This window comes from Trachypithecus francoisi, unplaced genomic scaffold (genome assembly GCF_009764315.1).
Source record: "Trachypithecus francoisi isolate TF-2019V2 unplaced genomic scaffold, Tfra_2.0 Lachesis_group3, whole genome shotgun sequence".
In the NCBI taxonomy this organism is placed as follows: Eukaryota; Metazoa; Chordata; class Mammalia; order Primates; family Cercopithecidae; genus Trachypithecus; species Trachypithecus francoisi.
This window is the reverse complement of record NW_022681468.1, coordinates 131684634-131702600: the sequence shown is the minus strand read 5'-3', so window position 1 is coordinate 131702600 and position 17967 is coordinate 131684634. Positions and strand designations below refer to the sequence as shown.

At 43.0% G+C, this 17967-nt stretch overlaps 1 protein-coding gene across 2 annotated transcripts in view; it reads left to right on the top strand.

Moving 5' to 3' along the window:
* The window catches only part of AQP9 (aquaporin 9), a 49292-nt gene that overhangs the window by 27187 nt on the left and 4138 nt on the right, over positions 1-17967 (top strand). Inside the window, exons 2-5 of one of the 2 annotated variants that reach the window (XM_033189971.1) lie at positions 2517-2643; positions 9227-9364; positions 11045-11163; positions 15278-15495. In XM_033189971.1, the coding sequence (XP_033045862.1) occupies positions 2517-2643; positions 9227-9364; positions 11045-11163; positions 15278-15495 (602 nt within the window). The remainder of the gene's footprint in view (positions 1-2516; positions 2644-9226; positions 9365-11044; positions 11164-15277; positions 15496-17967) is intronic. The other variant, XM_033189972.1, reaches the window with a different exon arrangement.

The following is a 17967-nucleotide window of genomic DNA, read 5'->3' as shown; positions in this document are numbered from 1 at the left end:
GTGCCCAGAGCGTTTAATTGGATTTAAATTCAAATGAAAGAAAGACACCAATGTGGTTTTAATTCCAGCAGTTATTATAATAGGTAAGGATTCTAGGAAAAAGTAATGTCAAGTCTAGGTGAAATTGTTAGGCTACAAAATGGACCCAGGGGATTTTTTTTTTTTTTTTTTTGAAAAGAGAAAGGGGACATGTTCTTGCTGTAACTGTATTTAACATTCAGTGTAGGGTGCAAAGCTCTCCACCTTTTCTCTGCTTGCTAAGACAAGTGGATGTATCTTAGAATTGCGGACTGGAAGGGACATGAAAGCATCATCTACGTAATTTCTCCACTGTCAGAGAAATCGTTCTATATGTATTAAATATCTCTTGTTTGTAACTTATACTCCTCTAAATAGCTCCTGAGGGAGCTATTTAGAATTAATTCATCACAATAAAAAAATTGTCTTTGTGTAAGCTTTCATATTTTAGTTTTAGACTCTTCCATTTTCAACCCTTTATGAAAAGACACAATAGTAGGTTATTATCTTCCTGATAAAAAGCCTTCACATTGTTAATCTCTTTTTCCTAAAATATGTTTGTTTCTGAAATATTTCCTCATATGCTCTATTTTCCTGCCCCTAAATAATATGTCCCTCAAGTTAATTGCTCTTCTTTAGTTATAAAATCCCAACTGGGTTCCATCTAATCATCTAATAATTCCTACACTTATGCCTCCAGGGCCACACTAGCTTTTTAAACTACAGCACAGTGAAAGCTGGTGGTCATTTGCTGTCTCATTCTCCTACCAAAATTGTATGCAACTGTTCTGTCTTTCCCAAGAACCGTCCTTTGCCAAGTATTTCTTTAATGGACTGTGATTAAATGGTTTTAACTGATTGTTCAATGAATACGTGGGGCCCATTTAAAACAAAAAAGTAGAAAACACATGGGTTTAAAAAAAGAGAGGATATACAATGAAAAGTTCTCTTCCAGCCTCTGTCCCAGTCATGCGCTCCCCACAACCCTTTCGGGTCTAACCCCATTTCTGCTGCTCATGTATTCATGGAGAGAGATCATATATATAAAAATAAATGCATGTAATGTATTTAATACAATTGGCAGCATGTTTTAGCACTGCTCTGTATCTTTTTTAAATTTTAATAATATACCTTGGGGATCTTTCCACTTGGTACACACGAATCTCCTTTATTCTATTTTCTTTTACTTATTTTTTTTCAGTAGACTAGCAGTCTACTGACTGGATGTACCATCATATATTTATTGCAAACCTTTCTGAATATGGATTTCATTCTCCAAAATATCCTCTACCAGCCGAAGACCGTGGAAGACTCACTATCACACTTCACTATGCAACTGTTTGCAGAATGCTTACTGTCAGCACAGCACTGGGCTTGGTGCGATGGGGAATATAAGAAGCAGTGAGTTTGGCAGCCTCTGCTCCCTAGGAAACTATAGTCCCATCAGGGAGAACTTACATGAGAATAAGGGGGTCCTGATTGCCAAATCTATCCCCCTAAGATTTTCCTTTGTTTTCTTGCATATCAGACATTTTTTCTAATACATAGTACAAATGGCCTTTCCCCTTTATTGGATATGTGTATGGTGGTTTGTGTGCCTGGTCCTGCTTTTATACTGGGAGCTACAAGAACAGGACTATCAAACTCAAATACCTACAGAGGCCAGGAAGGTGACCTAAATGAGTGAAGGGCAGTGAAATGAGCCAGTTGGGAAGGCATAAGCTCTGTTTAAAGGGATCCCCCAGCTGCTACTGTGCTCGATTATTTCCCTGTGAATAACGAGATCTTCTGGTTGATTAAAAGGAACCAGCGGGTAACAGGTACATGGGACTTTTCCGCATTATTTCTTACAACGCATGTGGGTCTATAATTGTCTCAAAATAAAAAATTTAATTTTAAAGAAAATCAGAGGCCGGGCGCGGTGGCTCAAGCCTGTAATCCCAGCACTTTGGGAGGCCGAGACGGGTGGATCACGAGGTCAGGAGATCGAGACCATCCTGGCTAACACGGTGAAACCCCATCTCTACTAAAAAATACAAAAAAATTAGCTGGGCGAGGTGGCGGGCGCCTGTAGTCCCAGCTACTCGGGAGGCTGAGGCAGGAGAATGGCGTGAACCCGGGAGGCGGAGCTTGCAGTGAGCTGAGATCCAGCCACAGCACTCCAGCCTGGGCGGCAGAGCGAGACTCCGTCTCAAAAAAAAAAAAAAAAAAAAGAAAATCAGATAACTAGATCATTGTGTGAAATTTCCTGATTTATAAATGTAGGCAAAATCTGAGCATTGCGCAGGCACAGCAAAACTCATCTATCTGTAAGCCAAATGCAGCCTTGGGTTCACCATTTTGCTCTGCGTATAGCTGAATCATTATAATTTGATTTGTATAAAACCCAAGGCAACCCAATGCACGAGTTTGTTTTAAACATACTTGCTACTGCGAGTTTCCGTTACTTCTGACACTAGCCATCCTCACTTACTTGTTGAGTTTCCCTCTTGTTCCAGGTCCTTGGATGCGGGTCTATTGCCCAGGCTATTCTCAGTCGAGGAAGTTTTGGAGGGATCATCACTATCAATGTTGGATTTTCAATGGCAGTTGCAATGGCCATTTATGTAACTGGCGGCGTCTCTGGTAAGCAGTAGAAATAATGAATGCTGCTATTAATTCAAGCACTCCAATGTGGCAGCACAGTGCTGAGTGCTACACATACCTAAATTTATTTATATCTTAAAAATCCTGCAAAAGTGTGTATTGGATCCCATTTTTATAGATAAAATTAAATTTGTATAGATAAAATTAAAATCACCAACCAATGGTAAGTAACTTATGCAAAGGCAACATTTAACAAGAGACAGAAATGGGGGTTAGAGCTCATAAAGGATTCATTCCTAAGTCTGGCTGCTGCATCTTATTCTCCACCAGTCAATGGGATTTTTTTACTTGCTCTAGCCCACATTTGGAATCCAACTCCCAGATACCCTGTGAATAGCTCAGTGAAGGTCACTCCAACAGAGGCAAGTCCTGGACCTTTATCTATAGTAAACAGGAAGAGTCTGGGTCTCTTGCAAAATGGATGGTGCTTTCATGGACATGTAGATCTGATCTACAAGGTCTTAGTCTAATCCTGCCCTGAGGAGTAAACTGATTAGAAGCCATTCACATGGTTCTCAGAAACAAAATGAAATGATGATAATTTAATGCAGTCTAGGGACTTAGGAAGTGACTGTGGAAATGATCTGGTTACCAAAAACACTCAGAATCTTTCAGCAGCCTGGTGTGGATCCTAAGAGCATTGAGTCAAGACTTGGTGATAAGAGAAGAAAGGGTACTGAGAAACCATGTATGCTGAGCACTGTGCTAAATGCCAGACTGCCTTTATCTCCCTCTCCTTTACAACAGCACTCTGAGGTGGGTATTACTGTCTCCATTCTACAAATAAATCCCTACTGAGAGGGAGTCAGTAAATAACTGGAAGCCCTGCAGCTGGTAAAGAGGCAGAGCCAAGATTTGGCCCAGGTTCACATGATCTGCGTGACAGTGAAGCGCACATCCTCATTTTTTGTTTGTTTGTTTGTTTTTTGTTTTGTTTTGTTTTGTTTTAGAAGGAGTCTCGCTTTTTCCCCTCAGGCTGGAACACAATGGCTCAATCTTGGTTCACTGCAACCTACGCCTCCTGGATTCAAGCGATTCTCCTGCCTCAGCCTCCCGAGTAGCTGGGATTACAGGCATACACCACCACACCTGGCTAATTATTTTGTATTTTTAGTAGAGACAGGGTTTCACCATGTTGGCCATGCTGGTCTCGAACTCCTGACCTCAGGTGATCCACCTGCCTCAGCCTCCCAGAGTGCTGGGATTACAAGTGTAAGCCACTGCACCCTGCCCGTTTTTTGTTTTTTAAGACAGAGTCTCACTCTGTTGCCCAGGCTGGAGTGTGGTGGTGGGATCACAGCTCACTGCAGCCTTGACCTCCCAGGCTCAAGCAATTCTACCTTCGGCCACCTCAGTCTTCCGAGTAGCTAGGACTACAGGCACGAGCCACCACACCCAGCTAATGTTTGTATTTTTTTGTAGAGACAGTGTCTTGCCATGTTGCCCAGGCTGGTCTTGAACTCCTGGACTCAAGTGATCCACTTGCCTCAGCCTCCCAAAGTGCTAGGATTACAGGGATGAGCCACCACACCCAGCCAACACATTCCCATTCTTACACAGCATTTCCAGCGCTCTATTATGAGAAGGGCATTACAAGCAGGTTAGTTGGGCAGAGGATCCTGCAGTTAAGCTGGCTGGCCTGGTAGCAAATACTGCCTTTGTAGCACTGAAGAACAATTGCTTAGACTCCCTGGGAGCTCCTTGGGCTGTGCACCTGGAATGGCCATTGACGGGCTAGCACCCTTTCCATATTCCAGCCAGACTCAGATCCAAAGGCGGTCCAGGTTATGACAGAGTCCCACTCTGTTGCCCAGACTGAACTGTGGTGGTGGGATCACAGCCCATTGCAGCCTTGACCCCCCAGATTCCTGGATATGTGATTTGTTAGCATGCACAGTGTCTTCATTCAAACTCTTGTCCAGCTTTTGCTGTGATCCCAGCACTGTACTGCTTACCTCAAGGCAAACTCCAAGAAGAGCACAAGAAAAACCAGGGGACTGCCCTAAATATGCCAAGGCTTAACTGCTTCCCCTATAAGCTCCCACTGCGTTCACCAGGTAATGTAGATGTAGCCATATTTTCAGCCTTTTTTTAGGTAGAGACATGGTTTTGGAGTATTTTGCCTGCATAACACCCTGAACTGAACATCAAGTAGATACTTAGAATTAGTTGGCCCCAGACCCTACCACTGTTGTTAACACCCTTCACCACTGCAATCCATATCTGTTTGTGTCCATTGATATACCTGGGGATTTCTGCAGTCACTGTAGGAGGGAAAAAGGGAAAGAACCAGCAGGAAGAAGGAGTGAAGAAATGGTATGAAGTCTTCTGTGGCCCCTAAACTGGGGTTGAGTCCCTAGAGTTAGAAGAGTAAGGACCAAAACTGATGGGACTTCTTTCAGTAGAAGCTGTGCTTCTGGGTGAGAGTCAGGACCTGACCACAATGTTTATGAGCAACTATGACACCCTAAAATACAAATAGAGTTGTATCTGTGACTGGCTGGAAAATGGTAACATTGGCTTGGAAAGGCAGTCCTTACCATTCTATCTCTGGAATCTAGCACAGTTCAGGCTCCTTGAGAACTGGTGGCTTTGGGAACTTTTTGGGAACATGCAGCACAACACACTGGCCCATCATGACATCTGTGTGGACAACAGGATCAATATCAGCTTCAGCAGGTACAGGAATAGGAGAGGATTGTGTGTGTGAGGTGACTTTCTCATTGTGGCTGCAGCTAACATACTGGTTTGTGGGCACATACTGGTTTGTAAGATCTGCTTGAAAATTCCAAAAGTAACCAATCTATACTGGGCATAAATGGGATCCCATTTTGTGGTCACCGACTAGCGAGGTCAGCAGATATTTGTCTTTTAAATATAAAACATCACCTTATTGTAAAGAAGTTACAGCATCCTGCTCCCCTGGGAATGTTCCAGTCAAATCCAGTCAATCAGAGGTCGTAATACCCTAATTATGTAGCATCCTGCACAAAGCATTTAGGCTAATGGTAATTGCTCTTGATGTAGCATTTTATGACTAAAATAAACTTATTGAAAAAGCAAATAGCCTTGTTTTCACAACAAATAAAATATAGGGTTATCTTGATCACAGGATTGTGTATGGGTGGGGAGAAGGAAAGGATATGCATAGAATAGAACATTGAAGGGGTTCCCTCTGCTCACCTAAGACTTTCATCTTGTGCCCTGTGGGCTCCAGCTGTGCCCGTGGACCCTTTATGTGAATAATCTGATTGTCCCAGCAAGCTTGGCAAAGCCAAGAGTTGAGTGCACTGACTCTAGTTCTCATGTTCTTTCCAATACACTGCTCTGCCTTGTCCTTGTGATAAGCCGGGGTGACCACTCATCTCTACAGGGAGAAATTTCTAGCAGCCACTTGGCCTCTAACCAGAGGCATCAGGGTGCCACTTGTCCACCTCTCTTTCTGAACCTTTCTGCCTCCTTTCCAGCCCTTTTCCTCATTGCTTTGCAAAGTACCCTTCCAGACATACCCTTTCTGATCCCCAAGCAACTTTTTTTCCTCTGTAGATCTCTGTAGTCTGAGCTATCTAAATAAGGCCTCTGATTATTTCTTCAACCTTTTTTTTTTTTCTTTATGGAGTTGCACTCTGTCGCCAGGCTGGAGAGCAGTGGCACAATCTCGGAGCATTGCAACCTCTGCCTCCCAGGTTCAAGCGATTCTCCTGCCTCAGCCTCCCAAGTAGCTGGGACTACAGGTGTGTGCCACCACGCCCAGCTAATTTTTGTATTTTTAGTAGAGACAAGGTTTCACCATGTTGGCCAGGATGATCTTGATTTCTTGACCTCGTGATCCACTCACCTTGGCCTCCCAAAGTGCTGAGATTACAAGCTTGAGCCACCACGCCCAGCCTATTTCTTCAGCTTTTATATTGAACACCTACTAAATGCCTTGCATCATGTGAGGTCCAAGGTAAATAATAGTTCCAGCCTCAAGATGCTTAGAAGGAGCTAACAAACAGAAACCTACTTATGGGAAATTTTATTTTGCAAGAGGAAATTGTTAAACAAAGAGATCTCCCACTGGTAGACGAAACTCAAGGGAGTTAGATTGGAGGTGATCCCTTACAGCCCCCTTGTTCTTTTTTTTTTTTTTTTTTTTTTTTTTTTGTCACCCAGGTTGGACAGCAGTGGCACAATCTCTGCTCACTGCAACTTCTGTCTCCTGGGTTCAAGCAATTCTCCTGCCTCAGTCTCCTGAGTAGCTGGGATTACAGGTGCGAGCCACCATGCCCAGCTAATTTTTTTTTTTGAGACGGAGTTCCACTCTTGTTGCCCAGGCTGGAGTGCAGTGGCACCATCTTGGCTCACTGCAGCCTTCACCTTCTGGGTTCAAGCAATTCTCCCATCTCAGCCTCCGAGTAGCTGGGAATACAGGCACCTGCCACCACGCCCAGCTAATTTTTTTCTATTTTTCGTAGAGACGGGGTTTCACCATGTTGGGCAGGCTAGTCTCAAACTCCTGACCTCGTGATACAACCACTTCGGCCTCCCAAAGTGCTGGCATTACAGGCATGAGCCACTGCGCCTGGCCCCCTGCCCGTTTTCCTTTCACAATGGCTACCTCCAGGCAGCTGGAGGTAGCTACTCTGCAGGAAGCTTCTGGGAGAAGAGGAACTTCCCACTGCCCTGTGTGCCCCCTACTCCCTCCTAACCTCTGTTTCTAGCCTTCCCTGGTAAGGTGTACTGCTAGTCTCCAGAATTGTGGCTCTCCTGCACTGAAAAAGAAAACCCAACAGTTGAAGTGTTTATAATGCTTTAGGAAATCATCCGTGCTTCAATACACTGGCATTTTCTCACTCACAGTAGCCACTGAGTGGCAGGGGCAGGTGAGGAAAGGACCCTTGTGGCTTAGCCAGTAGCCAGAATCCCCCTACCCACTGCAAATCCACTTTGTCCTGTAGACTTGGAAAAAGCATAGCTTTCTCCACAGGGAGTGGTAAAGGCTTCTAGAAACAAGTGCACCTTTTGGTTCTGTGTAGGATCAGCAGCATCATCATCACCACCATCGTCTCTCCTTTGTTTACAACTAAGTCCACAGCCTGAAAGTCCACATCTCAATGTGGTGTCTCTGATTCCCCCTCCACACAAAATGTCATCTGTCTTCCTCAAATGAACATCTGTTTTCACTAGGAAGTGAGCCTATATGCTCAGACAATTTTTAAAAATTCTTCATTTATTTTTCTGCCCACGAAAGCAGAGAAGGCTTTATAAACACAGTGACGATGGTCTGGAAGTGGTATAGCAGAAAATATAGGCTCTAGAATTCAGATCAACCTGAATTTGAATCCTGGTTCTTCCACTTACTGATCATGTAGCCTTAAGAAACTTACTTTCCGTCCATGCCTCAGTTTTCTCATCTGTTAACTGGAGTAGTACCCATCTCATTGGGTTCTTAAGGGGATCAAATGCACCTACTACCCCTACAATAGTGTCTGGCAAGTATTTGATAAATGCTGCTCTTGTTGTTACTAGCAAAGCCAGCTGGAGATGTTAGAGACCAACCACAGAGCAAACTCTCCATTTGATTTTATGGCTGGATGCAAGTCAAGGAAGCTGATTTCTCTAGCTGGAGCCTGGGTTGGGCTCAGGAAAGGGTTGCTACATTTCTGTGTATGACAGAAATGCATTGTTTATGCAGAGGAACTGAGAACTAGCCACTCAAACTCTGTGACCACCTCAAAATCAACTATGCCCCCACCCTCAGCAACTCACGGTCATTTTCCCTTAAAGATACATCTCTTTTGAGCTTGTTTTTATATCCTCTGGTCATGGCCTGAGAAATTGCTAGATATAGATTTAAATCCTATACATATATTGGATAAGCATATTGACTTTTGAAAGATATTGAAGTTAATAGCTAAATCAATCTGTTTGGGGTGATTGCTTTATAGACAGAGGGATATAACCCTATTAATAAAGAGCCACTTGAGCACATCAAGTTTCTTTTTATACCTGACTCTCCTTTCATCAAGATAAACATTCTAAACAGTTATCCAAGGATGCCATGAAAATGATCAGTCCTGGCCAGGCGTGGTGGCTCAAGCCTGTAATCCCAGCACTTTGGGAGGCCGAGAGGGGTGGATCACGAGGTCAGGAGATCGAGACCATCCTGGCTAACACGGTAAAACCTGTCTCTACCAAAAAAAATACAAAAAACTAGCCGGGCGAGGTGGTGGGCGCCTGTAGTCCCAGCTACTCGGGAGGCTGAGGCAGGAGAATGGCATAAACCCGGGAGGCGGAACTTGCAGTGAGCTGAGATCCAGCCACTTCACTACAGGGTGACAGAGTGAGACTCCATCTCAAAAAAAAAAAAAAAAAAGAAAAGAAAATGATCAGTCCTCCCTCTCTCCCTGCTCAGATACACACACTCTCTGTTTCATGTGCATACACACCCCTGTTTCTCCTCACAGGCAGTAGTTCTCTACCTAGAAGACTGAATTCCACCTGAGATCTCTAGATGGTTTTCTGTATATTCTTCATCTTAACTTGCCTTCTCACTTCTCCAATCTTCCCTTCTTTGCAGGTGGCCACGTCAATCCAGCTGTGTCTTTTGCAATGTGTCTCTTTGGACGGATGAAATGGTCCAAATTGCCATTTTATGTGGGAGCCCAGTTCTTGGGAGCCTTTGCGGGGGCTGCAACCCTCTTTGGCATTTACTATGGTGAGTAAAGTCCCTGAGTCTTAAGATTAGGAAGAGCTGGGCATAATTTGAAAGTCAGAATTACTTGGTAGGCACAGGTGAGAAAAAGCAAGGACAGGAAGCGTTCTACAAGTGACAGGAAGTTCTAAATTTGAGAAAATGAGGCCACATTACCGTTCCAGCAAATTCACGAATCCTCTTGATGAAAATGGTCGTATCTTAAATGGGAAGCAGAACTTAAAGAAAGCCTATCTTTGTGCCAAGCCAGAACTACAACATGAACATCCATACAACAAACAATAGGCCAGTGGCTTCCCCACTGCTGTCTCTGATTTGGCTGGGAAAGGAGGTGTTTTCTGGTGGCAAAGGTGTGACCAGTAAGTATTGAGAGAAGGACTCTGGGATGATATCTCTGAAGGAAGAGACACAGCAGAGATGTGGGTGGGTGGGAGCCTCATTGTCCTTCTATCAAACAGCCAGGGCTTCCACTCCGCAACAGTCCTTGGGAAAAACACAGTACTGGTGATAGAAGACCAGACTTTAGTTCTAGCTGTTCAGTAAATACCTGTGCGACTTAAATATCTGATCTGACTAGCCTCAGTTTCCTCCTCTGGAACATGAGAAAATTGAATTACATGACTCTCGAGGCCTTTCAAACTAAAACACCTTGGTGTTTCCATGAAATCAACTGTTAAAGCAGCTCCTTCCTTCTAACCCAAGGTAAGACTTAATACATTATGACTCCCAAACTGAAGGCCTTAGGAAGTCATGGAGGACTAGGTGTGTGGTGGCTCACACCTGTAATCCCAAAACTTTGGGAGGCAGAAGCAGGAGGATCGTTTGAGCCCGGGAGTTCAAGACCAGCCTGGGCAACATAGGGATAGCTTGTCTCTTCAAAAAAAAAAAAAATTAAAAATAAGCCAGGTGTGGTAACTCACATCTGTAGTCCCAGGTACTCAGGAGGCTGAGGTGAGAAGGTTGCTTGAGCCCAGATCAAGGCTGCAGTGAGCCAGGATCACGCCATTGTACTCCAGCCTGGGCAGCAGAGAGAAACCCTGTCTCCAAAAAAAATAAAAAAGGAAAAAAAAAAAAGAAAAAGACAAATAGGTTATGGAAAGGGACTTTTCCCCATAGAGTGTCTCTCTGAGAATTAGAGTCTAAAAGGGCTAAAAGGGAATTCAAGGCCACACAGGAAATTCAGAGCCCACTGCTATGGCAAGAATGGCCTGGGGTCAGTGCTGGCTGTGGCAGTGGCTGCCATACCCCTAGCTCTAAGGGCGTCTTCAGTATACTGCAACACCCTTAAATTCTGGAGTGGTATTAGGGGTTACTGAGAGCCCTCTGGGAAGTACAAATTCTTCCTAGAGCAAGACCAAGCCCTGCTTTGGCTTTCAGTTGAGCTTGAAAAGTCCAAGAATTACCACAAAAGAGAATTCATCCCCAGGACCCTATTGAAGAAGAATTTGTCCAAGTTTAGAGTGGGCCATTCAGAGAGGCCAAGGGCCTTCTTCCTTTGACCCTCCATCCTGGGATTCACATGGGCATTCCTAAAACTATCATTCCTCAGAAGTAGAGAGAGACAAATGACACAGCTATGCCAAGCTCAACCTGAGTGACTGGTTGTTTAGTAGAAGGCCTGGCATAGGCCTCCTTCAACTCTTCCCAGAGAACACTAATGTGCTGGAGTTTTGTCTTTCATAGATGGACTTATGTCCTTTGCTGGTGGAAAACTGCTGATCGTGGGAGAAAATGCAACAGCACACATTTTTGCAACATATCCAGCTCCGTATCTGTCTTTGGCGAATGCATTTGCAGATCAAGTAAGTGTAAATTCAACAAAGACTTAACTTTGGTGAAAAGATATGCTCTTATAAGGGAAATACATTGGAGAATTAGAGACCAATCAGAAAGGAGAGATTGTATTTCCAACGGCAAGGGTTGCTGGGCATAACCCAAGCTTTCTTGATAATCGTTTTACCTTTGCAGGAAGCTGATACCACCAGAAAAGTTTTCTCCTTCCTCTTTAATACATACACTTGTTCCCATAAGTTGAGATTCAGAAAAGAATGAATGACTAAACGTTTCAACCCCTGTAGACACGAATGGAGTTCACTTCACTGTTGTCTCTTTTAACATGTGGTCTAAGTGTGGAGGCCACAAGAGAAGACATTTCTATTTCAAATCAAAGGGACTGTGAAGGGTGGTAGCTGAGCCTAGGGTATCATCAGTCCTCTCCGTCTCACCATGTACATAGGTTTATTTATTTAAACTGTCAAGGTGGCTAGAAGTACCTCTGCATTATTGACATTTAAACAAGCTTCTGGCACCCAGGCATACTGTGGTGTAACCAATAGCACACCTATTTGGTCAGCTTGTGGCAGGACTAACATTGTCAACTCAAAAGACTCTTCTTCCCTTACGGTGTCCCAAGAAGGCTGCTGGTCATCTTGGTTAGTGCAGTGGAAGGAAGGCTATGTTTTTCAGTATCTCTAAGTTCTGCTTCTATGATCAGGTTTATACAGTGGAGCAGATCAGAATGGGCATGTGTATAAAATGGATGTTCCAGTTCATCAGCTCTGCCCATCTCCATTCAATGTATGGATGAAAAACTATGCCCTCATGCCCTTAGCTTTTTTACTTTACACTTTCATCAATAAATCAAACAGGCAACAAGCGTTTATTAAAAACTCACCATGTGCTTGACCCTGTGTCTGGAGCTTGAAAGACTGACAAGCAAACGTGAGTTGTAAAGATCCAAGATGCAGAGTCTGAATGCTTGAATTAAAATAGCTGTTCTGCCTCCAACTTCCTGCATGGTTTCAGAAAAGTACTGAACTTTTTGGGTCACAAGTTTTTCACTTGTAAAATGGGGGTAACATGAGCCTTCATGAAGTTACTTATGAGGATAAAAAGAAAAATGTGAGAAAAATGCATTATAAACAGTATCTGCCCAGAAATTTAGAATCTAGTTGAAGAGCATTGAACAAGGGAACAATGCAAAGTAAGATATAATTAGATAGGGCTGGCCATGGTGGCTCACATCTTAATCCCTGCATTTTGGGAGGCTAAGGTGGACAAGTCAACTTGAGCCCAGGAGTTCACTACCAGCCTGGGCAACCTGGCAAAACCCTGTCTCTACCAAAAATACAACAATTAGCCAGGTGTGGTGGTGCTCACCTGTAGTCCCAGCTACTTGGGAGGCTGAGGTGGGAGGATAGTTTGCACCCAGGAGCTGGAGGCTGCAGTGAGCTATGATCGCACCACTACACTTCAGCCTGGGCAAAAAAAAAGAAGAAAATAAAAGAAAAAATATATAATTAGATAAGAAACTGGAGTATAGGAGCCATATTATAATAGAAATTTGAAGCAGAGAGCATAGAAGAGCTACAACAATTTTGGTTATTTTGGTGTTTTTATCTAAGTTTTTTTTTTTTTGAGACTGAGCCTGTGGCCCAGGCTGGAGTGCAATGGCATGATCTCAGCTCACTGCAACCCCTGCCTCTCAGGTTCAAGCAATTCTCCTGCCTCAGCCTTCTAAGTAGCTGGGATTACCAGTGTGAGCCACTACTCTTGGCTAATTTTTGTATTTTTAGTAGAGACAGGGTTTCACCATGTTGGCCAGACTGGTCTCGAACTCCTGACCTCATAATCTGCCTGCCTCAGTCTCTCAAAGCTGTATCTTGATCAATGCTGACCTGCATACCATATCCTGAGCTTTCTTCATTGTGTCCTTGTCTCAGAGTGAGTTTGCAATTTCTCTAAGGTCTGTGATTTCTAAGTCCATTATTGTGTACATAGTCAAGTAGAAAAAGCAAATATTAGAAAACCCTGATGCTGTAACCATCAGCAAACTCTGAAGGCTCTCTGTATTCCTTAGGCTTTGGAGAGAGTTCCAAAAATTACCAGTTATCAGTCAGTCAACACCCAACAGAGTTCTTGGTCATTATGACCATATTTTCGGGTCACTTTATCTCAAGATTACTAAATTGCTTAGCTCTAAATATTGTCAAAACATATTCCTTGGTTTAGTTAATAATCAATCACTTATTCACCCAATAACTATTTACTGGGCACCTACTTAGCCACGTACAGCTCTATGCTCTTCCTTCTTCAATGAGGTCAGAGCCTGAGGCTCAATCTAACAAGTAAACAGATATTCTTTTGCAGAGTGACAAGGACAGTGATAGAAGTAAAGTCAGAATGTCATGGAAGCCCAGAGGCGGGAGGTTTTACTCTGCAAGAGAGAGTTGGAGAAGGCTTTCCACAGAAGAGTGCTCTTGGGGGAACCTGTGTCTTTTAATATTAAAAATTATTTTAACATGATTATTTTGGAAAGCAGATGAAATGATAATGAACTTAAACTTTAAAATCAGTTGCCTGGTTCCCATCATGATTCTTCCTCTTACAAGTTTGACATTGGACAAGTGTCTTAACCTTGTTCTACTGAAATTTTCTTATGTATAAACTGAGAATAATAACAGGATTTACGTCACAGCATTACTATGAAGTTTTTATTTTATTTTAATTAATTAATTAATTATTTATTTATTTGAGATGGAATCTCGCTCTATTGCCCAGGCTGGAGTGCAGTGGCGTGATCTCGGCTCACTGCAAGCTCTGCCTTCCAGGTTCACACCATTCTCCTGCCTCAGCCTCCCCAGTAGCTGGGACTACAGGCGCCCATCACCACGCCTGGCTAATTTTTTGTATTTTTAGTAGACACGGGGTTTCACCATGTTAGCCAGGATAGTCTCGATCTCTTGACCTCATCATCCGCCTGCCTCGACCTCCCAAAATGTTGGGATTACAGGTGTGAGCCACCGTACCCGGCCCCTACTGTGAAGTTTTAATGAGATAAAGCATACAAAGTACCTGGCATATAATAAATATTCAATAAATAATGGCTATCATTTAACTGTTAAACAGTAGTTTGGGAAATAAATAACATAGAAACCAGCTATAATCGGCCAATTTAGAATACCTATTATCATTTTTGTTTATTGTCTTAAAAGTTTTCTTTTATGTGTGTTTTTAAGTAGAGTCAACCCTACATATCTGTGTATTCTGCATCCATGGATTCAACCAACCATGGATCACAAATATTTTTTAAATTGCATTTGTATTGGACATGTACAGACTTTTTTCTTGTCATTATTCCCTAAACAATAACATATTTACATTATATTAGGTATTATAATAATCTAGAGATGATTTAAAATATACAGCAGGATGTGCATAGGTTATATACAAATAATACACAATTTTATATTGGAGACTTGAACACCCATGGATTTTTGGTACTTGCAGGAAGTCCTGGAAGCAATCCCTCACAGATACTGAGGGACAGCTGTGGAAAACACAAGGCATATACAAATTTTTTTTCACTTAATGTCATAAGCATTTTTAAATATTACTACATAGCTTTTATGTTTATAGTTTTTAATGGCTATGTAGTAGACTAAAAAAAGAGTAAAAGCTTCCAGTTTTTCAGTACTATAAATTTTGCTAAAGTGGACATTTTAAAATGATTTTTCCATGTTTTAGATTATTTCCACGGGGTAATTCTCAAATATCCAGCAGCATCAAATTGTATACATAAATTTATGTTTTTGAATGTATATTGCTAAATTATTGCTCAATTTCCTTTTGAAAGCATAGTACTTATTTAGCTCTATTAGAAAAGCCTGAAATAACGATATCCTTTTCCTAACATTTGATATTGTTTGGAAAGAAACAATATCTTGGAAACAGTGTTGTGGAAAGAAGACAGACTGGCACAATTACTCACCCAGTACATGCCAGTTATTAGTAGGCATATTGTAATATAAGTAAAGTAATACTGTAATATTGCAGAATAGTAAGAAAGGATGGTTTTGAGGCATGCAGGTGAGCAGAATGCAGGCTAAAGCCCTGGCTCAACTTCTCCCTCTCCAGGTGGTGGCTACCACAATACTCCTCATGATCGTCTTTGCCATTTTTGACTCCAGAAACTTGGGAGCCCCCAGAGGCCTAGAGCCCATTGTCATCGGCCTCCTGATCACTGTCATTTCTTCCTCCTTGGGACTGAACAGTGGCTGTGCCATGAACCCAGCTAGAGACCTGAGTCCCAGACTTTTCACTGCCTTGGCAGGCTGGGGGTTTGAAGTCTTCAGGTAAGTAACAGTGGTGGGGAGGAGACAGAGTTATGCTGCACCTTACCAGCAGGGCGGGGCTTCGGCATGGAGATCCAGGGGAGTTCAGAGGACAGCGCCAAGGTTAACTGCACACTCTGGTCATAAGCATGGGACACTGCACTGGTATTTTGTGGCATGATTGTGTGTGTGTGTGTGTGTGTGTTGTGTGTGTGTGTGTGTGTGTGTGTGTGTGCTTGTGTGTGTACATGCACGTGTGCGAGAGAGAGAGAGCGAGAGAGAGAAAGAGAGGCGGCTCTAGGTAAATTCAATAGAGATAAACCTGTCCCACATAATAATCCCTCAATTGCTATATGATTTTATGTGAACATTTTAGCTGTATAACTTGTCTGTAGATTCACTTTGTGACAAAGTTGGACTAGAATTTGCATCCACTGATGCCACTACGGGGCTCTTCCTCGTGAACCACGCAACCTGTGCTGCATTTATTCCACAGATATTTCTTGGGCATTATCTATGCTTTAGTCACTGCGCTAAGCAAGGAAATTTCAAATCAGCAAAAGCACTCGCCTTGAGCAATATAATAAGTGCTCTGGCAGCCCCTAAAAGTGCTGCAGGAACACAGATAACGAGTTAGTAACTGCCAGGGAAGCTGGGAAAGACATGACTACAAATGTGAGAGCTGACTTGTTTCTGGAGATAGAAGTAAGAACTTCCTGACAGGACAGATGTAAGATCGAGCCTCTGCCCCAGAAATGGCAAGACTCCACGCTTTCTACTTCAGAATGTGCTGAGGAAATATGCCAACTGTTGGTACCTACCTTCTAGGACAAACTTTGCCCCTTCACTCCTTCCTGCTTTCTCTGCATGCAGTCACAGAGGAGCATCCTCATCCACCCATGGCAACTCCCTGCAGGGAAGGAGCTCACTTTGGTTCATCAGGAAGCAGGGCTCTACCATGGAGAAAAGTAGGAAAAGCATGTGTGAGCAAATTCTAGGTTAATGTTTCCTGTGAGAACAAAGGACATGAGTGTTCCCAAATGATGACCTAGACATAGAGTCATTGGAGTTTGGCCTGCCTTTCACCAGCGTGAAAAAGAAGTTAAAATAACTGGTACCATTGAGATTGCCACCACAGATAGCACTCAGAGCATCAAGAGTGTAAGTGCCACGAGTACCTTGACAGCCTTTCTCCTGGTATATCCCCAGTGCCTAGAACAGGGTGTAGCTCATAGAAAGGCTCAATAACAAGGTATTGAATAAAAGAATGAATAACTTCTATGTGTCGACACTTCCTAGGAGTAGAAGGATGCAAAGCAACTCAGTCGACATTCCCTGTCCTCAAGAAATTGACAATGCAATAAATTTCCTAGAACAGCAGTTCTCAACCAGAGGTGGGCAACTGTTCCCCCGGGCATTTTTGGTTGTCACAGCTGGAGCTGGGGGAAGCAGATGCTATGGGCATCTAATGGGTAGAGGCCAGGAATGCTGCTAAGCATCCTGCAATGCACAGAGCACACCTCCCACAACAAAGAATTATTCAGTCCAAAATGTTAATAGGGCTGTGGTTGAGAAATTCTGTCCTAGAATGATCACAACTAGAACATGAAAATGTCCCCAACGAGGGTGGATCTCTTGTATCCTTCCAATGGAGCATCAAAAACATACATCCTAAGGATCTCCTTATTCCCAGAGCCCAGAATTAGCCCATGAGTTTCCCTTAATTCCACCTTCCAGAGTCTCAGTCTTGGAGACCATGCTCTTCTCCCACCCTCTTTGAGTCCTCCTTGGCGATTCATTCTAAAGTTCAAGAGACGTGGTTGTTCCGAAACAGACGGAGATCTTGCCCAATGTCTCTTTGCTGTGTTAGGTATATGTTAGGAGAACCCATGTGGAGGAAAATGCTGGAATCACCTAATGTCCCATGTCCCTAGCTAGCATCAGGATCTTTTCCCTTCTATGCACTCATTTATTCATTCACGCAGCTGCTTGATCTCTTACTCAAGGCTCTCTGCTAAAGATGATAAGACCTAGTTTCTGTCCTTCACGGTTTTATTTATACTCTAAGAAGTTATTGCAGAAGCTCTTACACAAGGTTAAAGTGGTCAAGTGCCATTAAAGAGATCTGACGAATTAACTCCAGGAGTTTAGAGGTCTACAGCTCCAAATTTAAGAATTATGGGAGTGGAAGTGGGAGCATTTATAGTATTTGGATATGTTTAAACAGGCAACAGAGGGGATATCTCAGGCAGAGAGAACCCTTATTTAAAGACACAATGTTAAAATCACAAGTGATCTAGTTTAACTGGAAGGGTGCAGAAAGAAAGTTGGAAAGGGCAGTTGTCAGATCATAGAGGACCTGGACTCCCGGAATGAGAATTTTGTTTTTTTTTTTTTCTGCTCCCTATTCTGTAGGTTATAGAGAGTAGCAAAGTATTTGGGGTACAAGTTTGGCAGGTTTAGAATGTCAATTTAGCAAACTTAATCTGACAT